This window comes from Protobothrops mucrosquamatus, unplaced genomic scaffold (genome assembly GCF_001527695.2).
Source record: "Protobothrops mucrosquamatus isolate PMUCROS unplaced genomic scaffold, P.Mucros_1.0 scaffold1432, whole genome shotgun sequence".
Taxonomy (NCBI): Eukaryota; Metazoa; Chordata; class Lepidosauria; order Squamata; family Viperidae; genus Protobothrops; species Protobothrops mucrosquamatus.
The window spans coordinates 110,008-136,325 of record NW_015387616.1 but is presented as its reverse complement, the minus strand read 5'-3'; the positions used below and the strand labels follow the sequence as shown (position 1 = coordinate 136,325).

The window sequence follows — 26,318 nt, the reverse complement described above, 5'->3', positions numbered from 1 at the left end:
AGGGTGAGTTTTAAATAGGGACAATTTTTAACGATTTTAAAGAGCCACAGCTACCAATATTTGGGTTTTAATTGGTTTTTAGTAGGGGAAATTTTTTGTATGATGTTTTAATACGCTGTGAGCCGCCCTGAGTCCCATGGGGAGAAGGGCGGCATATAAATCCTGTTAAATAAATAAATAAATAAATAAATAAAATACAATAAAATAATTTTGTAGCATTTTGGGAGCTAAAGGCAACTTTATAATTTTATTTTTATACATTTGTATTATATAATTTTATATAATTTTTAATATAGATTTGTGTCAGCCTTTGGAGGTAGTCCAGACAAGACACCCAGAAATACTAACCTGACTTTATTGTAAGAGTACATTGACAGAATACATCTCTCACCCCTCATCTTTATAGTCCAAGAAACCAGGGAGGTCCCTTCTAAGATATTTATTATGCCCCCATTTCTTCTGCAGATTTGGCTGCTATTTGTCTGACAGTTCTCTAGTCTGTGGTTTTTCCTCCAATCTGCCAAGGTCATTTCCCCATCGCATTACAGATTGTTATTGCATCACCCATCAGTTGTTTTTCTGTAGGCTAAGCTACTCAGATCCTTGAATTGTTTCTTAAAGAGCTTCCTTTCCAGAGCTTACATCATCTCTGTAGGCCTCTGCTGAACTTGTTTCAATTCGTCATGTCCTTTTTGCTAATCGGAATGGGAGACAGTACTTCAAATGGGTCTGACCTAAGCAGAGTTGAATGGAACAATTGCTTCCTATGATGTAGACCAGAGGTCTCCAACCTTTCTGGGCTTGTGGCCCGGAGGGAAGGAGAGCAGCTTCTAAATTGGTGCACGTGTGTGCACGCAAATAGGGCCACACACAAGGGCGCGGCACTAGCGGCCCAGTTCACACATGTGCAAACAGGCCGCACGTATCCACCTGGTGCTAGCAGTCACATTTGTGCATGCACAAACAGGCCACGCACACCCGCCCAGTGCTAGCGGCTCTGTTCGCACATGCGTAAATGGGCTGCACACACCCGCCTGGCACTAGCAGCCCTGTTCGCACATGCGCAAACAGGCTGTGCACGTACACCTGGCGCAAGCAACCCCATTCACATACACTCAAATGGGCCATGCACACTCACCCAGTGCTAGCAGTCCCGTTCGCATATGCGCAAATGGGCCATGCACACCCACCTGGTGCTAGCAGCCCCATTCACACATGCACTAACAGGCCACGCACACCCACCCGGCGCTAGCAGCCCCGTTCGTACATGCGCAAACTAGCCACGCACACCCGCCCGGCGCTAGTGGAACCATTCGCACCTGTGCACATGCACAAATGGTGTTGCGGGAGTGGCAGAGTGCGCACGTACGTGTGTGCACATCAGCCAGCCATTGCTGCGGCCTGCTGGCCAAGAGGCCGCGGCCTAGTAGTGGACCATGGCCCATAGGTTGGGGACCGTGATATAGACTCTATTCCCATTAATACATTCCAAGATAGCATTTGCTATATTGCAGATGCATCTCTCTGTTGGGTTCATATTTAACTTGTGACTGACAAGGACACTCATATACTACTGCTAAGCCAGATCTCCCCCATGTTGTAGAAGTGCTTTATATTTTTGCTACCCAGACACAAAACTTTAAAGTTCTATTTATTAAATTTTATCCTATTCATACTAGTCTTGTATTGAAAGTTTACAGTAGATATTTTTTAAAGGTCTCTTTAATCTAAATTATTAGCCACCTCACCCAGTCCTTTCTCATCTGCACTGATTAAAATGTTGATAAAACTCCTGGCTGACTTTTGTATCATGTCTCTGAACAGTGTATTAAATAACTTGATTCTTGTTCTATATTGTTTTTCAAAATTACAAGCTTAAAGCTTTTTCTCCCAAGATATTCCTCAAGTATACAGATTTCTGAATATAGTACAGCTAGAACAATGTGTTAAAAGTGAGACAGAACATTTATGTTACTGAGATAATTATATAAAAGAAAGGCATGTGTTTTTGGTCAACACTATAAATATCTGAGCTTTATGAGTCATCATCCAAACTTTGCCTGTAAGTTTTCTGTCGAGCCTCCATTTGGAAGTTTTAAGCATTATATCCATTTACATTTAGTCATTGTATCACATTACTATTTCTAGAATATTCCATTTGTAGCTGTAAAAAGCCTGTGCTCCACAATATCTAAATATCCAGTTGCCTTTGGAGCAAAAAAAAATCCATTTTGAAGCTTAGTTTAAGAGATTTTCATAATTTAATGACAGAATATTTGAGAGACAGATTGCCATGACTGATTTTTAAATACTTTACTTTTTCAGTAATATTGTTCTTATTCCTTTAGAAGCATATGTGTCATTGTAAAACAATCTGGTAAAAACATTCTACTTCTGAATTTTGGTTTCTGTTTTTGATATATAAGTGTTAATTACACTATAAACGTTAGCATATGCAGTATGAAGCTTTAGTTTGACTTTCCTATTTTAAAAATAGCTGAAGTTCATAGTATTGTTACTGGCATTAGTAACCAGGTCTTTTATTGTGAGGGAATTTTCCCACCTTTAATTTGTGTTAATTATAAGAATGCTTGCTTGCAGGCATTAGCACTGGACCAAGCCAATGAAAAGGGCTTGTACCGAAGAGGAGAGGCAAGACTGCTTATGAATGAATTTGAGTTGGCAAAATGTGACTTTCAGAGAGTGCTAGAAGTGAATCCACAGAATAAGGCAGCCAAGTCACAAATTTCCATGTGTCAGAAGAAGACAAAGGAGCACAATGAACGGGACCGAAAGATATATGCCAACATGTTCAAGAAATTTGCAGAGAGAGATGCAAAGGTTTGCACCTTGCCAGTATGGCCCCCTTCCAACCATTGTTAAATTACAGGGGTTCTTATGGAATTGTACAGAAGTATTGTAATAATACAATTTCCTTTGTTTGATGCATACAAAATGTCGAGCTTCAGTCACAATCATTTATTATAAACTATTTCCAGTAATCTGGTAGCACTGCTAAAATTCTTGTAACATTATACAAAAGTAGAAATGAAATAATTGCAGTCATGTTATTGTGACAGTAGAAATCATTCCTTTAAAGGATTTTTGTTTATATGTAATGGTAATCAAAATGGTTAGCAAAGAACAGTGAGGTTTTTTTTCTTCAATGACTTTATACTTTTTCATGCGCTCAAAGTGCAGCTTTATAATATAGAACATACGTACACATTTTATATACTTCCAATTTATAACTAGATATATATTTAGAATTTCAGAGGTTTTGTGAATTACTGTATGATTCAGAAGTTGTTTAAACAACTTTCATTTTCCATTCATACCCATCTTTGTTGTAGCAAATGTTAAAGTGTTCCTAGCAAGTAGTTTCTTTTTCGTTGATCAGTTTAGACTGAAAGACCTATTGTTTTTCAAACTTATGCTTGTACCTCTCCCCTAACTCCCACACGGGGCATTTGTTATTGGCTGTAGGAGGAGGCCAGTAAAACTACAGAAGAGAAGGAGGAAACGCCATCTTCAGAAATTGAGCTTAAGAAGACAGTGACTGAAGGCAGTGACTCAGAGGGCCATGTATGACTGTGCAGCAGAAGGACAATCCTGAATTTAGCCTGCACCCAGACAGGTTTCTGAAGAACTCAGAAATTCTACAGTGTTTAATGTAAAGTTTGTTTCAATAGGCATTATTGTGGAAGCAAAAGCCTATCCAGAAGCTTCACAAGAAATGATAAAATTACTGCCACTGCTGTGAACCATGCTCAGCAGTGCACCATAAACCGAGGACAGCAAGGGACCACATCAAGTGGAACAAATGGTTCAGCAACAAATACCCACAATGGTTCTTGATTATAGATGGCTAGACAGTGACCAGGATAGGGCCCTATGGTGATAGAATACAAGAGCTGTCAGTTGTATAGATTTGGCATTGCATTTGGTTGTATTTACGGTAGCACTACATGGGTTTATTCTGTATGTCAGAAAGAAAGGCCCAAGTGCTGCCAATTCAAGGTACCACTCTCATGTTAGTAGAGTCAAGTGGAAAACAGTTTTAAAAGTCAGACTCCTGGGATTTTATTCTCTCTGTCTTGTAGTTCCAATGGGTTTCTGTAGCACAATAGTTTCTCAGGGAACTGAGTAGTCCAAATCGTGCTATTATTGTGGTTCTTGTTATTAAATGATTGCTTGCTGGCAAGGTCGCCAGTCTGTTGATAACCGAGTATAGCAGAAATGCCAGCTTCTGGGCATGAGCATTTCCCCACCTCTCATTCCCCACTGGGCTGTAATATAATCAGCACCAAACAGCGCTGATTAGCTGCTGCAGGAGGAGGGAAAGGAATCTGGACTGAACCAGGCCATTTTTCCCCCCTCTCCAGGATCAGTTGGGTGTGGACATAGGGATGCTCAAGGACAGAAGCCTTTTTCGTTTTTACGCATTTTTCTTGCAGTGTGGGTCAAACGTATGCAGTAATCAACTTGAATTATGTGTTGAGACCTATTGAATGCATTGCTCAAGTTTATAGCATGATAGCAATCAGGATATTTTTTTAAAAAAAAAAGAAAAGAAAAACATTTTCTTTCAAAAAAAAATCATTATGATTAGTTTCATCAGTAATACGGTGGCAAGTTTTGCAACATTAAAAACACTTTTAGACACTAAATTTATAATTTGGTTTTAAAACTTTTTGCTCATTCTGGGAATCCTTCTTTAAACTCTTGTTTGGATCCTCCTGAAGATGTCAGCTTGTATTTGAATGCTTTGTAAAACAAAGTGGGTCCACTCTGAATGCTATAAATGGTAGGACTGGGTAGTGTTTTAGACATGAAGGTGAAAAAGTTGATTCAGAGTGCACAGAAGTGCAAACACCTATCTGCAACTCCTTAAACCAAACCCATCTTTTTCTAGAATCACACACCAAATCTTCAGGAGATCCCTGGAAAAGCTGAGGCTGCTTCAGAAAAAAGGCTTTGAATCTGAAGTGCCAAACCATTTTGCCTTCAGATTCAAAACACCACTCAGTCCTAATAAATATTTTTTCAATATTTTTTTTCAGGATAAAGCAGTGAGGTTTTGCTGCAGATGGCTCATATCAGTCTGCATTATATCTCAAACATTCATTAATAGCACTGAAATGCATTTGAGTGTTCATTCCTAGGGAAATATAATTTTACTTAAGCCCCATTGAAATGGCAGCATGTTTGCCTTATTGCTTTCAGTGGGGCTTATGAAACTATTTTTTTCTCTGGGTCTGGATCAACATGTTTACTGATCTGTGATGGAACATTACATTTCATTGTGCATAGAGCTGTACCTCCATTACAGAATGTATAGGGCATTTTGCTTTCCTGTATGTCAGATGGGCAACACTGCTATATTTTAAATTTGTTTAGTATTTTCAATGTTAATTTCACTGGGAATTTAACGTATGCTTAACTTTTTTTTCCTGGTGGTTTTCTTCTCTGATAAAATGCAGTTTTATTTTTTTTTCTTCCTTTCTTTTCTCATTGAAATTATTGTTCTCTCTTTCTCTCTTTTCTGCTACTATTCTACTGTTTAATCATATACAGGTAGTCCTCAACTTACAATAGTTCATTTAGTGACTGAAGATACAACGGCACTGAAAAAAGTGACTTAACGCCACTTTTCACACTTAACAACTGTTGCAGCATCCTTGTGGTCATATGATCAAAATTCAGCTGCTTGGCAACTGACTCGTATTTGCGACGGTTGCAGTGTCCCAGGGTTATATGATCACCTTTGGCGACCTTCTAACAAGCAAAGTCAGTGGGGAAGCCAGATTCACTTAACGACCGTGTTACTAACTTAATGACTGCAGTGATTCACTTAACAATGCTGGCAAGAAAGGTCGTAAAATGGAGCAAAGTTCACTTAACAACACTTAGCAACAGAAATTTTGGCTCAGTTGTAGTCGTAAGTCAAGGACTACCTGTGTTAACATGAACAGAGAAGAAATAAAATGTCATTGACATTATTTTTAAACTTGTAAGTGAAGCACGGGCTTCCTTTGTTTTAATAACATGGAGATATACCCAAACAGTCTCTGATTAGGAAAGCAGTATCTGTTGGTACTAGGCAGATCTTCTGATGGTGCTATCTGAAATTTGAATGATAGATTCTTGTTGGTTATTCTGTTCATTTAACGGAAACTAAATTTTATTTACCACAGCTAATACTACCTTTTGAATTGTTATATACCTCTCCACATATACCCAAATTTCTGTACAGGATGCTAAGAGATGGAAGGAATAATGTGGCTATCTAGAGTACACTGACCAGCAATTTTGGACGTGTGTCCCAATGTTCATTTTGTTACATAGCTGATTATATTATATTTCTATACCAAATTATAGCCTTCAACATTACTTTCATGAGCCATATTGACATAGTAGGGAGCAACTCTTTCTCAGATTTAGAGTGCAAATCATAATTCTCATTTTTGCTTTCTGTGTTCATAAACTGTATGAATTATTGAAAGTCTTAATATAATAAGCATCCACAATAAACAAGAAAGAAGATACAAATTCGTTCTGGATGAAAATTATCCAACAATAGCAAAAGAATAATTTTTTATGTTGCAATATTTCACCACTGACACGGAATTTAGTACAAGCAGTAATGTGTCTTGTTGTCTGGTATTTGTTTTTTCAAAGAGGAACATGAGCAAATGGAATGCCAGTCCTAGACTATAGATGGATATGTTATTTTGCCTTGTTTGAACAGCAAATTTTGAGAAGACTCAGCTTGATCTTCCAGATGATGTTGATGCTAGCCATGTTTTCAGTTTCACCATGAATGCTTCAGCTACAAGAAAGATTTTCTGTTTGAAACAGATAAAACTTTAATGAATAGAGGCCTCTCCCAGCTAGGCAGGATTAGTATATGCTATTGCCCTCCAAATATTATGTGGTATCCAAAATGTGTTCCAATTCTTTTAGAAAGGTTACTTTCTGTGGTCCTAAAATCTGACTGAAACAAAGTCACAGTTGTTTTAACCTTTTCACTTTTACCAGTTCCTATATTTTTATGCTATCTGTCATAATTTTAACATGGAATCCTGGGCTTCAACTAATCTTCCCTTTCATATCTGTACCATTACTCTCATTTCTCACCAAATTAACACTAAATTCACAACTTTGCTGAGGGCATCAGTTTAGTGTGATGTGGCTTGGAAATATATACCTCTAAGGTGGATGTTCAACATTTCCTGTTTTGCATCCTGTAGATTCTTAGCTTATTTTTAGTTATATGACTGTTGGAACATCAAGATAACTACATCTACCTCAGTAATGTGGCTTTTCTTTTGTTATTTAACTCAGCCATTTGATGCTTGATTACTTGCTCTAAATTAAGTTAGTTCTTTCAGAACTATTCTATGCTGAAGAGAAATTCAGTTATATTATTTCATATATCTGGATTATATTTTGCTATGGATAGTACAGAGAAAAAAAATGAAATAATTCAGTTCAGCCATCAATGAGATTTCTATGTGATTTTTCTCCTGAACTTTTTTTTAAAAGATGACCACATATTTTCCTCTTGTAACTTGCTGAATGATTGCTACTAATAGGAATCAATTATCCTTTGCTACCCAGAGGTTGCTGTATGTAGTTGCTTGAGTAAATTACTCAAAAGCTACTTTTGTTGGGGTCTCCTGTTGAAGAAAGAAGTATAATCATTAGCAGTATGAAACACAACTTCAGGAACTGTTTTTTTAGATATATCAATTGTTTTAAAAAACAATAATTGTTTTGTACAACTTTTAAATTGCCCCTGGATTGGACAAATGTTTTTACTATCTGTGGACTCTTAGAAACACTAATATATAGTGCTCTCACCAGAAACAGGTTTGCCAGTATCAATACTCCACTAATGGATCTTATATAATATGAGATAGATGAATTCTTCACTAATTCATGCAATCTTATTATGTTTTAATTTCTACTGACTGACATGGGCTTTGTATTCTGCTAAGAGTGGAATGGCCATAATCTAAATCAAGTTTCAAGATTTTACTAATCTGTTGTCTTATACGTAGAGAATACCAAATACTTAAATTTTTGTGTTGCTCTCTAGTCTTCATTTTTCTATTCCATTTTGCTAAAGGAGGCAAACTTTGACAACCGTATGATACCTAACATATTTTCATCTATTTCCATGAGGCCTTAATTCCACAGTCAATAGGTAAACTAATCTGGCCCATTATTCCTGATTGCCTTTTTTTCTTTTTCCTGTTGTGATGCCCATATTTAAAGGATCAATAAATTATATTTGACTTTGGTAGTTAGCAAAACATGCAGCTATTTGCCTATTTCTTAGATCACAGGAAAAGACCAGGACTTGTGCCTATAACTCTGATGGGCTCTCAGAAATATTCATAAAGAATGAAAATATTTCACTGTTTCAAAGTGCCTCTCAATCCTAACTTTGCAGATTATCACCTGTCAGTCTCTCACTTTGTGCCTGTTAGCCATGCTAAGTCCAATGATACGCTCAAGACGAAAATGCAGATTTATATAGTACTTCACAGAATTATGTCCAAAACAACCTGATTTTGCTGTCCACGTGGAGTATTTTCTGGGTAGCATGGCCTAGCAATGCCTGTTAGTGTCTTAAGAACATAAAGCCTGAAAAAATAGGCTTCCTTCCAAAGGAATATTGCTGCTGAGTGTTTTCTCTATAAATATTATAGATGTGTAGAAATGGTCAATTATCCTTTTTCTGTGTATTTTCTCTTGTGTCTATTTTCCTACTTTCTAAGTCCTCACCTATCCTGAATTACTTGTAAAGTGGAATGCCAAGTTAATAGTTTGAAGAGTTTTCAAATGAGACAGATGGATTTATGAAGGGTAGGTCTGTAAATAAAACTACTGACTAAGATGCAGCTTCTATCTTAACAGAGAACGTATCTTAGGTAACAGACAGTGGGAAGGAAATAAAGAGATGTTGCTGTCTTATTTTGCTTTGTGAGTCATCCTTCTGAAAGCATTTACCTGATCAATGTGGGAAACAGAATGTTGCTTTAGCTTTAATTTCTCCAAGCAATGTTTTACTTGTTTCACTCTCCAAAGTTTAGCTTACATATAAATATGTACTAAGCACACCAGAATTATGCAGGCATTGTATTATGCATCATGTTTTTCTTGAATCCTGGTAGATTCTGCCCCACTAATTGGAAAAGCTATCTTGGAGAAGCTGTATATTGGAGCTCAGCAAGATGGAAGATTGCAGTTAGTTTAAAATACCCAAGCTTCAGAGGTTGATATGTGAGAAACCAACATATTTTAATAGTATAAACGTATCAGAAAAAATATAAAACAGTCCTTCACAGTTTAAACTGTTAAAGTGGAACATCTCCTTTGCTAATCTCACAATTGACACTTCAATGACAGAAAACACAGGGTAACAATGGAAGCTGAATCCCAGTTGAAGTCACACAATGCCAATGTTCTGTGTTGCTTGCTTTTTTTTGAGAAGCCAAGGTTTATATTTGTGTTGTTACTCATTTATCTTACTTTACATTTGCTACTGTAAGAAGAGAACCAGTTTGGTATAATGGTTAAGGCATCAATCTAGAAACTGAGTTGTAGACTTCGCCTTTGGCACAAAATCAGCTGGATAAGTTTGGGCCAATCATACCCTCTCAGCCCTAGGAAGCAGGCAATGGTAAATTACTTCTGAAATCTTGTCAAGGAAATTATAGGGGCTTGTCTGGACAATCACGAGGAGTCAACACTAACTCAAAGGTACAATAAGTAAAACATCTGCTAAGACTGCCTAGTGAAACTGTGGGCCTCACCATATTCCTCATCCATCCTTTTTTCACTGAGTGAGGTTTTCAACTCCTGTGAATGCAGATGTGGCCTATCACACATTATCTTGATGTGCTTTTTCCTTAATGAACTTTTGTCTCCAGGACAGAAATGAAAGCAAAGGCCACTCAAGGGAGAGAAGACTGAAAGCTCTGCCCAGCATTGAAACTGTAAACTGTGTTTAACAAAGTATGCTAGCTAATACAAAAATTAATCAAGCTTACAGGATGTATTACTGTGTTGTTTATAATCACAGCATCATGGCATTGTGTGTGTGTTGGCTTAATTTGTTATATGAACACAGTCATCATTGTTTGTGACTCATGGTTTATGGATTAGCATGTGCAAAAAATAACCAGTGTTTCGATTTCCACTTAGAGAAAAAAAGCTGAATATGCTATTAACTTCAGAGCAGAGACTCTGCACCTCCTTTCTTCAGAGGGAATTGACTGTTTCTAGTGAGGCAATGAATTCTACCCAATATTTTCTTGAAAATCTCGAAGAACTCTTGAAACAACAGGGGTGGGAAATAATATTATTCTGAAGTGCCCTCAAACCATGATGCAAATGCAACAAAACCAGGCACCACCACCACCATAAAGTCAATGGGTTGCTATTTGCCCCCCCCCCAATTTTCCCTATAAAAGCAGAGGTTTACAGAGTCTATTTAGTTCTCACCTAGTTGGCCTTAAGATATTGCTACTCAAGGGGATATCTGACTCTTCTCTCTTCCATGCTGCTGGAGGCAATAGAAGCCTTTAATGATAAATTATATCATTGCTGTCCTATAGGTAGTTGAAAGAAAGAAATACAACCACAGTATAGCCTTAAGTCAGTGGAAGGTTCCCCCCCCCCTTTTGTAGATTCCTTTTAGAATAAGGAACCCACGTCTATTTTTTCTTACAAGGAAATCTTTCGCAAAGCTTTCCTGCAAATTGCAAGCTTTGCTATTTCTTCGTTCAAATAGCACCTCCATGGCCACCACGTATGTGCATGAGCATTGCCCCAGAACTATTTGGCACTTCTTTTTAAATGTTTACTTTTTAGATAGATGAGAAAGAAAACTTAAATATACTTTTGTCACATTAAAGCAAATGGAGAGTTCACCCAAACTATGAGAGGAAAAGCAAGGTTGATGGTTGAAATGGTGCTTGACCTAAAGCTTGCAAAGTTGGACTTAGATTACTGATGAAGCATTTGCTATGCCTGCTCTTTAAATACAGAATGGGTCTTCATTCTGTGAGGCTTTTCATAATAATTCTTGGAGTTTGGTCATTTTTCATATCCATCTGTAATTCATCATAGACTAGCTGAAAAATGGAAGTCAATGTCGTAAAGAAAACTACTACCTTATAAAACATCCCATTTCATATTGAAATCCACCCAAAATGATCAGATGCATATTGTTGATTAGCTACCTTATTTTCTGTCCAGCAAGAGAGTCTAAAGGAATGTTTCCAATAGAATTTTAACCTGTAAAAGAGCAGTAGAGTGGCATCACCGTATAAGACTTATTAAAATATAGCACAATAAATTAATATCTTTCTAGTGGAACATAGCTGTGCTGAGCAGAAAATAACAAACCTGAATTCTTTAAAAGAATGTTTTTTTAAAAGAATTTTTAAAAACCCATAACTGAATAGAAAGCTGAGTTCTGTGGTGCTTAAATTAGCATACTACTTATACCTTGCACACAGATGGGTTGTTCCAAGCATGATCTATAAATTTGTGTATCTTTGGAAGGTAAGACCTTCCCAAAACACCTGTTAATAGTGACTTAAAGCACTTAAGTTTTGGGGAAACCATTTTAACCCCTATTTGTATGAAGTAATAAAACAAAAAATCTGACCTTTTTTCTCAGCCTGTCATGCTTTGTGCTTTTCTATACATCTACCAATTCTTAACAACAAGGCGCTACTATGATCTGGTAATGTATGCTTTCTTAAAAACAGCACACATCAGTTGAAACACGTTGTACAACCTAATAGAAGCAGAAGTATGAGAGAATTTATTAGAGAAAGGAAGTCGAGGCAAACCAGCTTTGGGAAATAAAGATGTCAGTTTAACTTGACACTGAAAGAACATGATGATTTCGGATATATAGCATATTGGTACTTTTGAAACATGTAATTTAATTAATCAAAGTCATTTGTAGCCATTAGCAATAACAAAAGCATCATGGATTATAAGCACCCAAACTTCAAGTAAGACTGAAATGAGAAGTGAAATTTCCTTCTATCTGAGCGAGGAGAGATCATGTTTTGTCCTTACCAAGGTCAATTTGCCACGACATGTATTGTCTGCCTAATAAACTAGATGAACTGAGCTGTTATTTCTATAGAAACGGAGGACAGCATGTCATTTAAATCCAGGAAGGGGATTAAGCTGTGTCTAACTTAGCTTGCTGGCCTTTGGACCAAGATAGGATAAAATAGTTGTAAAATGGAGCAGCTCTGACAATAGCATAGCTTTAGCCCCTTTCCCTAGAGTAAAATAAGAGCAAAGAAAGGAGAGGAGGCTCTGATCTCCAGAGTGGTATTTCTTAACAGAAAGCAGTGGGATCATTATGGAAATGTCAAATTAATTGGCTTCCCACCAATATTTCTAGAGTTCATCACATAGCAAAAGATGCTACCACTTTTACAACAACTAATCCAAATGCCCAATGCTTGAAACCTCAACTGGGACATAAGTGATTGTAAGCACTGATCAACAACACCACATAATTGTTGGCAGTCAATGCACTATGTAGTTAAATTTACATCTGTCTAGAAGTGTGTGAAATTGTAATTTCAGATTTGCAAGTTTCTGTTAACTTAGCTTTACAATAAAGTGGAATTAGCTTATCTGCTCATGTCTCCTGACTGGGCTATCTGATAAAGCTGACAGAAATAGACTTCTGGTGGTTGGCCAGAACAGATATTTCCTTAGTATGAAAGACTACTGAGGGAGACCTTGGAATCCTAGTGGACGATCATTTAAATATGAGCCAGCAATATGTGGCAGCAGTCAAAAAAGCTAATACAATCCTTGGTTGTATAAACAAGAGGCATAGAATCAAAATCATGTGAAGTATTAGTACCGCCTTAGTAAGGTCACACCTTAGTAAGCTTTAGTAAGGTCACACCTGGAATACTGCATCCAGTTTTGGTCACATTACAAAAAAGATGTTGAAACTTTGGAAAAAGTGCAAAGAAGAACAACTAAAATGATTAAAGCCCTGGAGACAAAAACATGAACGATTGCAGGGTTTGTGTTTGGCTAGTCTAGAGAAAAGAAGGACTGGGGGGGACGACATGATAGCAGTGTTCCAGTATTTGAGAGGTTGTTACAAAGAGGAGGGGATCAACTTATTTTCCAAGGACCAGAGGGCAGGACAAGAAGCAATGGATGGAAACTAATGAGAGAAGCAACCTTGAATTGAGAAACTTCCTAACAGTGAGGACTATTAACCAGTGGAACAGTTTGCCCTCAGAAGTTGTGGGTCCTTCATCTCTGGAGGTTTTTAAGAGACTGGACAGTCACTTGTCTGAAATGGTATAGGATCTCCAGCTTGGGAAGAGGGTTGGACTAGAAGATTTCCAATTCCCTTCCAGCTGATTCTGATTGATTGATTGATTGAATAGTTTGGAGAGAGTCTGTTGTATCATTCAGTGAGAGCACCATCTTGTGAATAGTGGCACATTCAAGAGGTAAGTGAGAGCATGAGAAAAAGGGGGACAAAAGCAATAATAGGCATGCCTGATTGTGACTACTGTGAAGAAACATAGTATATGGTAGTATATGGTAGAATTGTTCCTTGCTCAAACTGTAGGCAATGAAGCCAGACCTCAGAGTAAAACTATATAAAATGCACATATGATCACAGTGGAAAGATATTTGGGACCATGCATTTTGGGAGGGGTTTTTATTTCTCTCCACCACTACCCACTGCATATCTATCTTGCCTCTCCATTAAAATATCCTTCAAAAGTGCTAATTTCCCACACATTGAAGTTTTCTGCTAACTTGTGAGGGCAAATGGCTCCAGTTAAGTTAAGTTCAGTGATATCACAGCACAGAGGAAGAGTTACCCTCCATTTCTTGCACATCACAGCATCAATTCATGACACTATGTGGATCAGCATACCCAATCTACCTAGTGTGAGTAAGCAACTTTTTATATTCTTATATATTAAAAATGAAAAATGTGTTCCAAAAATCTATAAATCTCCAGTGTATACTTTTCCAAGAAACAATCTTGTCTACCATAGACACTTTCCATCATTTAGGACAGTGATGAGTGTGTGGCACTGCAAATTATATTAAGAAAATGATCGTGGTTAGGTTTGTAAAGATACGATTGCATGCTTGAAAGATATCACAAACTTTATACCAGTCAAAAAAGGTTTGGGGATTATCATTCTGTATTTAATGATGAATTTTGCTCCTATGCTTTCTCCATCACCTCTCCTAACATAACTTGAATTTTCTTTCTTGCCTGCAGCTAGTTCTTTGAAAGCCATTTGGATAATACCATAGTAGTAAAATGCCACCTAGTGGAAAAATATTCCTCTAGTCCTGAAATGAAACCAGGAAATTAATTGAACAAGGAGATAAGTATCATTCCATCAAAACTAAGATAACATAATCAGAGACAAGGGTTGTGTTTTTAATTATGGGCTTGCTTTTAAGCCCAGTGCAGAATTGTTTCATTAGAAGAGTAGATGAGGTAAATAATCAAGTTTATAGAAAAATTCATGTAGGTTTCTTGGCACAATCCAGATTTTGGAAGTTGGTGTTACCTGTTGCCTCCATACAAGATTTTTTTTTCTATTTTGCCCTATAGACTGTCAATTGTGTGACTAAACTTGTGTATTTAGAATAGAATAACCGAGTTGGAAGGGACCTTGTTGGTCATCTAGTCCAAATCCCTGCCCAAGCAAGAGTCCCTACACCATTTCTGACAGGTGGCAGTCCAGTCTCTTCTTGAAAGCCTCCAATGATGAAGCACCAACAACATCTGAAGGCAGTCTGTTCCACTGGTTGATTGTTCTCACTGTCAGAAAATTTCTCCTTATTTCTAGGTTGAATCTCTCCTTGATCAATTTCCATCCATTATTCCTTGTCTGGCCTTCAGGTGCTTTGGAAAATAGGTTGACCCCCTCTTCTCTGTGACAGCCCCTCAAATATTGGAACACTGCTATCAAGTCTCCCCTGGTCCTTCTCTTCACTAGCCATAGACTAGCCATGCCCAGTTCATGTAACCATTTTTCATGTTTTAGCCTCCAGTCCTCTAATCATCTTTGTTGCTCTTCTCTGGACTTTTTCTAGAATTTCAACATTTGAGAGAATTCCTCTCTTATTAGCACTTTGCATTCTATGCTTGATGTAGATCTTATTTTGGGTTTTTCTGCTCTCTGTTTTGCTCTTTCAAGCTATGTCTTAGATTATAAAAAGGCCAACGGTAAGATGGAGAAGATCCTATCTTCGTGATAAAGGACATATAAAATAGACATTGTAGAAGTCCAATACAGTTCATGTCAATTTGAGACAAATTGTTACAAGAGGCAGAGGCTTCTAGCTTGTCCTGGTCCCAGGAAAAAAAAAAGTGCTGCTGACTTCAGGATTTGCATCAAGTGTTACATTTCTACCCCTGTGCAGTCCAAAGCATCTTCAAAAGTTGAACCCAAAGCATAGCATAGCTCTAAGACACAGCATTTCCTGATTGTAACAATTTATGCTGGGTCAGCAACAGACCCTACCAACCCTCCTTTGGAACCCCTAAAATCTCACCTGTTTCAGAATGCTATGAATAGGGAGAAATGTCTCCAGCAATAATTCATAGCATCTTCATTTGTTGTCATTTTAAACAGCTAGAGGTGTTAATTTGTATAGGCTTAGGCCATATAGTGCCATCTTGTGGTCTGTAGTGGAGATAACCATTCTAGACCAGTATTTCTTTCATCAGTTGTCTAGAACAGAGGTCCCCAACCTATGGGCCATGGCCCACTATTGGGTAGCTGAGCAGTGCATGTGCATGTGCACGTGCTCACCCCCCTCGTGACACCATTGCCGCAAGTGCGCGAGCAGCGGCAGCACTGCTAGTATTGCGTGGATGATGGCAACACAGCTAGCAGCAAGTGGGCCACGGCATGATCCTCGTGCAGGGCAGTGGCGCGATCCTCGCACTCTAGGAAGCATTCCTGCGGGCCGCGGCATGAGCCTCGCACTGGGAGTGGCATCGCTGCGGGCCACAGCGCAATCCTCACGCTGGTGGTAGCATCGCCATGAGCCTGGAGGCGGTGGCACCACAAGCCTCACACAGACACCACCGTCGCTGAGAGCCTCACGCACATGCTCGCAGCCCCATTTGTGTGGTGCACATGCTCGCAGCCTGTTTGTACATATGCACGCACGTGTGGCCACATTCACGTTTGCGCATGTGCGCATAAGGCGCCTGCTCCTCCCTCTCCCACCGGGCCGCCAAAACAAAAAGGTTTTGTCTGAGGCAGAAAGTATTGGCTCTCACAGAGAGGACAAAAACAGCTTGGAATTTTACTTTTATTGGGTTCTGGAAAATGATGGCCGTATAACAGCTCATTGCTTCTGATATACTGTGAAGATAATTCAGAATTTATATCCAGCCAGATTTCAAATTTTTCATGCTTGCTCACATTTTTTGCATTGCTGTTCACCCATTCAAATAAATCCACCAAATTAGAGAAGCTTCCAAATGGCTGCAGTAAAAAAGAAAGAACTGATGACTAGACCGTCTCTTTGCCGGATCTCCAGACAAGGAGTGGATAAGAGGTTGTCTCACAGTGCTGCAGACAGCTGTTGCTTGCAAGGATATTTCAGGACAGCGTTTCCCAGGGGTTTGAGCACTAGGGGAGGAAGGGAATAACAGTCTTGCTCACAACCACGGTCGGCAACTTTTAAAGGACAATAAGTTTGCTAGCCTGACTTTCTAAACACTTTCTGAAGTTGCTTATTAACTGTTTTTAAATAATTAGAGACCTTCAGAATGACAAGTTTGAAAAGACAAGGTGAGTTTGCCCAATACTGAATGAAAGGAAATCTTAATCATAAGCTTAAGAATCTAAAGAATATGCAAAAAAACAGCAAAAAACTAAATAAGATTTTGATCTTAGGAAGTTTTAAATGGGCTAAGGATCTAGATATATTTGGGATATAAAAAAAGATATTTGAATAATTATAAAATGCAAATAACTTCTCCTAGGAAATAGATCTTTTTGGTTTTTGTGAGACATAATAAAGATAAGTAATTTTACAGTTCTAAAAACTGTCCACTTTAGAGGACTAAACATTCTCAGTGGGGTGGGGGTTGGAAACAAGCCTACCTTTTGTGTTAATTTAGTGGGACTACAAAATGATGCTAAACATTATAACATTAAAAATACTAAAGGAGACTTTTAAAGACTGGAGCGAGAAATGAGTAGCCACAATATCAACAGTTATGATGTCTGCCTCTATGGATAGACTACATATACATATATAGATTTTGTTCTAAAGAAGTCATTGAAGAAATAACAGATGTTGAATAAATTTTAGCTGGCAAGACTGAGATGATACTGAAAATGGATTACACAAATAACAATCCAAAATAATGATTTGGAACAGGATTTCTCATTGGATATACAAAAGAAACTGACTGATGTTTCAAAAATCAAAAAAGGAATACAAATGATAAACCAAGAAAATGACCTGATAATTTTTCTCTATTGGATTTACAAAGAGGCTTGTTAAAGCCTTGAAGAATTCTGCCTGATTGGATAAAGAAGAAATGAAGAGAAATCAAATCCTATAACAATATTTGAATGAATTAAAGATTAAGACTGTTAGAAGTAAAAGGAAGGAATATAATGTTGGTTTATTTTATCAAGATTAATATAAAATACTGCATGTTCTTACTTCTAACAACTTTATGGACTTTTCTGCTGATACCAGGACAGAAAAGATGATGTTTTATGGATTGGGTTATATATAAGGTATAGGATATGTAATGAAGGGATAATTATTTATAACTTTAGTGACTCTTCATAAGTTCATAAATATGTATTATAAATACATATAATACTTGTGATGAAGTTTGGAGATTACTTTATATATTTCTTTTCTCTTTATTATAGTCTTTTCTTTTTCTCCTTTTTCTTTGCATTTTTACTCTTTCTGTAAGTTTAGGTTTTACTCCTATAATCAAAATTCTTCATGAAAATTATATGTAAAAAAATAAGTCCATCAAATTAGGCTGGAATACTAAATACTTACTTCGAATCTTTCATTTTTCAGTCATATTTTAGAAGTGGGAACAAGTCACAAAGATCACTTTGAATCAACCTGAGCCAGGAGAAACATCAGAGCTGGCTTTTCAAGCAGATCTGGAAGTTTCCATGTAACCCTATTTTGCCGCTAATTCTATGAATTTGAATGGAAATATCCTGACAGCAATTGATAAACTCTTTGCATTTGTTTAGCATATTTATAAGACTTTCTCTCTGGCCCTGACAAAATCAAAATAAAAGTGTAAAAGCATTGAACTATAAAGTATTTATTAAAATGTAAAATTTGAATTTGGAAGTCTATATTTTTCATGCATATTTTAGAAGAAAAACAATCCTGTTAAATGTATTATCCACTGTTATTTATTTCTGTTTCATCTCTATGCATTACCCATCAAACTGGGATGATTGCCAAAATCCATAATTTGTTATATTATGTATATTCCTATTCTAGAACAAGAGATAGGGATAGTTAATATTCATGGGAAATGATGTCTCATGGTAACCTAGGGTAGTCAGCACTACTTCTGAGGTAATGAAGGCTGAAATCATAATAAATGATTTCATAATAAATCTACTTTAAATAGCTACAGATGGAGCTAGTTCAACAGAAATGCTTCTCACAGGTATGGAGGAATCTGAAACAGCACAGAGAAATTTAATTTATGGACTTGGAAATAAACAGTCTGGAGAGCAACTTTCATCTTCAGAAAGAATGAACAAATTTTGCTGTCAGCAATGCTAATACAAACCAAAATTGCTTCTGTTGTTAGGATTCTTTAAGACTTCAGGCCCTAAGGTTTAAAGTAGCCTTTTGAAAGCTTTGTAGGTGGATTTCCTAGTCTCTCCAAGCATGATTGAATACATAGGGATCAATAATATCTGTATATTTATTGAACTGAATGAATTGAATTGGTCATTTTTGTCCTGACTGCGCCTACTTTTAGCCCAGTTTGCCCTATTGTTGGGATCCAGCCTTGAATTTCACATGTCATATAAAGCCGCCAACCTGCCAATTGTTATCCATCTCTTTTGTAGAATTACTGCAACATTCCTCTTTGACCATAATCTAGAAGTGAAATTAAAATGACAAGTAATTCATGTAATTGTATAATTCACGCATCATCTCTGTTCACAAGCATGGCTTTTCTTGAGGAAGAGAATTTGCAGCTGAACTTTGGTGTAATGGATGAAGTCATGTGCTCCATTCATGAGGATCATGGGAAAACATCTCATCACAACAACGAATTATTGACTTATTTTATTTGCATATATTTGAAATGCATGTCTCCCTCAGAGAGAGACTCTGCACATTGTACAATAAAATGTTAAAATATAAAAGCAGCATATAAAAATTTTAAAATTTAGAAGGCGGCAAGAATGATCAAACACTGTTAAAATTAGTTTTAATTAGTTAAAAAAGTGAAGGAAGGGCTTTCAGGGGACTAATCAGCTCCACGGTAGTGTGATCCTCTGGGCTCTTCATGCACTGCCACAAAGCCATTTTTCTGACTCCTTTTCAGAAAACCAGGACAGTGAGGACCTGCCTAATTTCTGGGTGAAGATATATTACACAGGGTGGGGGGAATGGCAGAGAAAGCTCTCTTCCTAGACCCCACCAGTCAGAGTTCTTCAACTGATGGGGTCTGCAATACATATCTTTTGACTATACTGTATCAAAGCATTGTTTATTTATTTCAAAATTGCTTCATAGTCCATTTTTATTTCAAACACAACTAGAAAAGAGATGAAGCTGACAAATAAAAAAAATCAGAGACAGAAAAATAGATTTATTGGATGTGGGCTGCAAAAGTCCAGATGACTGCTTATTAAATTCTTAACTTCATCCAATGATAACCCAGATTTTTGGAGAGCAGAACAAGTTTTCCTAGGCTATCATGGTGTTTTATATTGGTTCTTTGGTGAGCAAAGCAGATCTTCTATGAATAAGCAGTGGCCCTTCCAATCTTATTTATATGTTGAGTGTGGTTCTCATGCGTTGTGATGATAGCAAATTGTGAGGGAATTAGGAATCTCTAAACCAGATTATAGCTTTTTTTTGTTCCAAGTAAGCACTATAAAATTGGAGTTAGATTTTATGGAACTATCACTTTTGCGCAGTGGTGGGATTCAGATAATTTAACAACTGGTTCTCTGCCCTAATGACCGTTTTAAGTATAAAAAAAAGGATATACCGAAAGGTAGTACTTGGTGACCTCGCCCCTGTATGCACTACTCGGGAAACTAGAGAGATGAGGTGTCTATTCCCAAAATTACCTCTGAGAAGCACCACCTAGTTTTCGCCTGAGTGACGTGATCGAAGGCACTGCGTCTTCGTTTGGTTTCTGTCGTTCCTCTCTTGGACTTCTGGGGAGGATTTTTTTCCCCTGGCCTGGAGGGAAGTTGAACGAAAACCAGACAGATTTATCATAACCGGTTCGCCGAACTCGACAAAAAATTAGGTATCGGTTCTGGCGAACTGGTGCGAACCGGCTGAATCCCATCACTGCTTTTGCTATCATTCAAAGACACTTGCCAGTGAAATTTTAGCGGAAAAAAAATATTCTAAGCTGCAACACTAGTGTGGATAGTTGCACATGATAGAGTGCCATGTTCCACACTTGCATTTGACAGGTGTAGTACAGACAATCTTACAAAGCTACAATAATCTTCTCTTGGCCCTGTTTAAATAAATTACAGTGACAGATGTCCCATTCGCCTAGAGTCAGTCCATCAGCCCCTGAAATCCTATTAGGTAATTTGAAGGAATAAAAATAATCTCCCTAGCTTTCCAGTTCCTTTTTCTTCACTACATTTCCACCAACATCTCTGCTAGTTACCTGAAGAACCCTGAGTTGAAGTTTTATGCTGCTTCAGAATATTTCTGAATCAATGAAGTGTAGTCAGACTCTGAAGGTAATCAACATGTGATAATAGGTGCTGGTCTGCAACGACAGAGTGATAAGAATATCAAAAAAAGAGGAGCACCCACAGGATGGAGACAGTGAAGTCTTTGGCTTGAAATACAAGACACTGAAGTCCTATATCCTATAGCACGTTGCTTTATTTATGCTGGCGCTGGAGAATAAGTTGCATTCTTCCCATACGACTGCAAAAAAAAGTGGCTGTTCTTTCCAAGACCGAGCCTTTCTCTTTTTGAATTAGTGGTTCTACATTGTTTACAATGCCCCTTCAGTCAGACATCCTCCGTGAAGTATGGGCATCCGAAGGGTAAGTCTATGTATATTCTCCTTAAGCAAGGATAAACTATCTTTGCCAATGTCATGCAATGTCATTGCATGACATTGGCAATCTAGATTGGAAGTGAAAGTAGATTATTTTATCAAGTCTTTCAGTGCTGGTTCCAGTTTTGGAATTCGGTAAGACTTAGATACAACGGTTTCAGTTGACCCACCATCTCTGGGTGAATTTTGTCTTCATTTTTATGACTATGGTACTAGAAATTTGCCTATCTCCTTTCTCTAGAAGAAAAAGGACAAGGAAAGGAAAAAATATGTCTTGTTGTTTGCTTGTATGCTCAGGAAGTAAAGTAAATAGGGGCAGTGCGGGGTGGAGGAATGGGAGAGGGCAGTAATCAAGCTGGCCAGCAAGTCCAAACAGTATTGATACTGGACCTGAGGTCCTTCTCAATACCACCTTTCTCATGATTAAAATAATAGGAAGCTCTTTAAGAGTCATCTATGAACATATTAGAGATTTTCAACGTTATGAATTATATTTGCAATAAATAATACCTTAACTCCAAATGGTTTCCTTATGTGTTCTTCTAGTTCAAAATAAGCAAAAGGGAGTGAAGTGAGAGAAACTAGTTTAGTTTTCCAGTCTCTAAACTGAAAGTTTGCTCTTTCACATCATCCATTTATCAGCCTGACCTCAGAACTATTTCCTAGACAGGCAGCTTGATAGACTGAAGAATCTCTCTACTTTTATCTTCCATTGATGGTGGCAAAGATCAATGATGGTACAATTTCATTCAATGTTGTGAGTACTTAAATAAATATGTTCTTAAGAAAAATTAAATTATTTTAGAAGATGTGGCTGTCTTATGATGTTTTGCTCCTATTTTTAAAAAATGAGAATATGGTTTATTTTAAATTCAATCCCTGGAGCTATAGGGAGCAAAAGAGGGGTTAGAATGGCATACATTTATTGATATTTAAAGATCACTTGACTTGCCTACTAATTAAACTTCCATAGACTCCAGGGAGAAAAATATATAACTTCAGGCCAAATTGATATGTACACAGTTTTAAGGCTACTGGTTTAGTGCAGCCATGCCAAACTGAAATAGTTTGCAAAGAGGCAGGTTTTGCTTTGTGTTATGCCCATGGTCCATGCTTCAAAATGTTTTGAATATCAGTCCTATCATTCTTTGCTGACAGCTAGAGATGGGAATTGTACTTTAATGTATCTCAGGGGTACCAAGTTTAAAAAGGCTGGATTAAACAGAAAAAGCCCCTCCTTGGATATGAGATTACTGGTTGAACCCCTGTCTCTGTTATGAATTCATCAGATAGTGTCTCTCAGTTTGCACCCATTTGCAATATGGAATTACTCACCTAACTTGCCGGTTTGGTATTATTATAAGTTTTTCTATTGGATGCAAATTTCTCTGGATCATTCAAATGCATTTTATAAATGCTAGCGAAAACGGTTGACATAGGTTTTTCCACCTAGAAAACTATGGCTTTTCTAATATTTGTTACCGTCCGAGTGAACAAGATGCCCTGAGTTGTAATTATTGTAATTTTAGGTCTTGAACATAAATATACTGACCACTATTTAATATGACATTCTCATAAATATAAGCCGTATAAGCCATATAAGGCAATCCAGGCTAAGAAACCAAAGTTATATAGGTCAGAACTACTTTTATTGTAACAACTAAATCTGGTGACTTCTCCCTTCCTTCCCTTTATCTTTGTGTGAACTAGGGAGGGGATTGTCTAAGATGTTTTCTCAACTTCCTTTCTTGGCTGGAGCTCAAGCCCCATTTATCCAATCATTGCCTTAATAGCAGCTCTTCCTCCTGTCCTTCAAGGCCATTTCCTCTTTCTTCTACAATATGTCTCCTTCCCCTTCTATCTACAATTTAATGATATAAGCCAGTCTTCTCCTATCTGGCTCTTGTTGTGACTAAAGCACCCATGATTCTTCAATAGCATTGACCATCAGTGAGTTGCAAAGGCTTCTTTATATCCTGTCCTTCTGCTGCAAAAGAACCGTTCAGGGCAACTTAAATATTATTTAAATTATCTTTCATAAAACAGCAGTGTAAGATAATCAACAAAGAGACTGACAGGATCAGCTATTAAAAATAAAATAGAATCGTAGAGTTGGACATATATCCCTGAGAGAAGGCTACCCACTCTTTGCTTGCACACATTCAGGAAAGGGGATCCCACCATGTTTCTGGGCCATCAGCTCAACAGTGAAACTCCTTTTATTGGTAGAATTTTTTTTTCTAATATTCATTCAAAAACTGTCATCAGGTAATTCAAATCCACTAGTTCCTATATAGTATTCTTCAATAGCTTAATAATATTTAGGGAAACTAACTTTAAAAATAAAATACAAACCAGTCATGATCGACTTAAATCTCAAACCTGGATCCAAGACAATTTCTGGGCTTACACATTGCATTAAGCCATAGTTTGTTCAGAAACTAACTAACATTGATCAGTGAAAGAGTCAACTGGCCTCTTGGGTAGAAGATTGCTAAGTTGGAATAAGATAACCAAGATGTTTTCGCCCCACCAAATATGTTTCTATTGACATAGTATGCAGATCAAGGCCTCTGAAGAAGAACAGAGTACATAGGTGACAGTGATTTGCACAGATTTGCATGGCCAACAAGTGGCAAGAAAGAGATCCAGTTGTTTGCAATCCAGAGAAAGTCTGTGTGGAGGAAAGTAATGTTTCAGGTATCTTGCTTCCAAACTAGGTAAAGCTATCAGCAACATACAATAGTTTGGGCATCTGGTATAAAAATAATGCTAGCTAGAGTTGATCAGATATGGAAGGTTCAGTCCAATGGTGGGATTCAAATATGTGAACAACTGGGGTTCTCTGTGTGGATGCTGCTTCTGGAAGTCCATTCTGGGCCTGGGCAACAAAAAATTAGCTACCGGTTCTGCCGAACTGGTGCGAACTGGCTGAATCCCATCACTGGTTCATTCTAACATTTGAAGAGGGTGGAAGTATCAGAGTTTGGCATGGACTTATTCATTCTGGCACACCTGTTTCCTAATATTCTTACATCAAGGATGAAGAACATGGATTGGAATCAATGTCACAGAAGGACAGAAGGACTAAGAAGTATGGTACAAATGTAATTATTGAGGAATGATTCTACCATATGATTGCCTGTCTGCAGTTTCACCTGCTCCCAACAAAATGTCCCATTGTGTGAATGCATGACCAGTATGTGTGCTGTATTACTAATGTCTGCACTGCCATCTGCTGGCACATTCAAGTTTCATATGTAATCCTCACTTTATATATATATATATTCTTTGATCATAGCATGTAGGTTTGGAAGCAGAACAAATAGACATCTGATATATTCTTAAAGTTTTCAAGGAATATGCCACTCAGAGTCACATTCAAGTGAAATAGGCACCTATATAAATTTAATAAATAAACAGAATAACGAAAAGGTCAGAATTGTAGGCTAAGATTGAGCAACTGAAATAAAATTACCGGAACAAGGGACATCAACTACCTCTAGGAATCAAATTGAGGGTGCAATGACCCAGGTTTTTTCCCATAAACATTTTAACTTCCAGTTTAAAGTAGACCTTCCTAATTCCTCATGTTTTTTTTTCTTTATTCCCCTTTCATTAGTGCAAATGAGGAATCTGCACCTCAGAAACTTAATAAACAGGTAAGAAAAATCTCCCTATTCAACCTTTAGTTTGATTATTCACATATGCCTCACATACTGCATATGCCTCTACTACACTATTTTGAATTTCTCTGCTTACACCAGGAATGTCAAACTGCCGGCCCACAGGCCGGATGCGGCAATGGGAAAAAAGTTGCGATACATCATGACACGTCACGTGACGTCGCGAGTTTGACACCCGTGGCTTACACATTGTGTGGCTCCTGAGATTAGAATGTTGATTTTCACTCCAGTGAAGTATCATGTCTTAAAATGTCATCCAGTCATCACCATGGCTGGATACATTGCTACTAAACAGGCTTTACATCATTGGTGTTGAAATGGCCAATATCTACATCCCAATCATTATTTTTTGTATTTCAATCCCACCCTTCCTTCAACAGGCGCTTGCACAAGGTTGTTCCATAACTCACAGCTTTATGATGAGATCACTGTCCTTCTCATCTACGCACACATTTTTTATGGATAGGTGGGCACAATCCCCACAGTTAATCCCTGTTTATCATCCTTCATTGTTGCAACATCTAGCCTTAATTAGATAAGCTACATTCTGTCTCCCTGCATAGACATAAGGTTGATATTGCTAATCTGAACAAATTAATCTCATAAAAGAAATTGCAGGCATCATTCACATCACCAACGTCTTATTTGCAGATTCTGCACTAGCACCACTTTTCAAACATATATTTCTCAACCACATGACCTGCATTTCATCAGTCACAATTAATTATAGTTTATGACTAATGGGATTGACTGTAAGGTAATCTTGATCCATCTGCTTCCTCTGTGAAGTCTTTCTGAATGACCTCAATCTCAGAGGAACTGTGTTGTGGTGTCTGAGAGCATCTTGTATGGTCTCACAATCTCGTTTAACACATAATGGAGCAATAACCCTGCAATTACCCATCTAAAGGGCCCAATCAGTGTAAACTTTTGAAAGGTTCACATCTTCACATCACATCAAAAGGTCAGATGCTACAAAAAGAAGATGCAGGTGGGTGGGGTAGAGATTTTGACCTTGAAGCCATAAAGCACGGGTGTCAAACTCGCCACATCACATGACGTGTTGTGACTTTTTTTTTGCTGGGGTGGGTGTGGCCTCCGCATGATGCAACTGGCCCATAGGCCAGCAGTTTGACACCCCAGCCATAAAGCTTGTGTCATCAAAGCCTGTGATGTTTCACATGGATTCTAGATTTTGTTGTGATGCAAGAAATAGTTATTCCCTATTTTTTAAATTCTACAATCCACCATCACCAAATCCTCTC

At 37.7% G+C, this 26,318-nt stretch overlaps 2 protein-coding genes across 2 annotated transcripts in view; both read left to right on the top strand.

Moving 5' to 3' along the window:
- Nucleotides 1-4,660, top strand: part of FKBP5 (FKBP prolyl isomerase 5) — a 42,683-nt gene extending 38,023 nt beyond the window's left edge. Inside the window, exons 10-11 of the mRNA XM_015821948.1 lie at nt 2,602-2,841; nt 3,487-4,660. Coding sequence (XP_015677434.1) covers nt 2,602-2,841; nt 3,487-3,591 — 345 coding nt within the window. The 3' untranslated portion in view covers nt 3,592-4,660. The remainder of the gene's footprint in view (nt 1-2,601; nt 2,842-3,486) is intronic.
- Nucleotides 4,661-21,306: 16,646 nt separating this feature from the next.
- TULP1 (TUB like protein 1) overlaps nt 21,307-26,318 on the top strand; it is a 36,650-nt gene continuing 31,638 nt past the window's right edge. The window contains exons 1-3 of the mRNA XM_015821942.1: nt 21,307-21,353; nt 21,440-21,502; nt 24,990-25,029. Of these exons, the coding sequence (XP_015677428.1) occupies nt 21,307-21,353; nt 21,440-21,502; nt 24,990-25,029 (150 nt within the window). The remainder of the gene's footprint in view (nt 21,354-21,439; nt 21,503-24,989; nt 25,030-26,318) is intronic.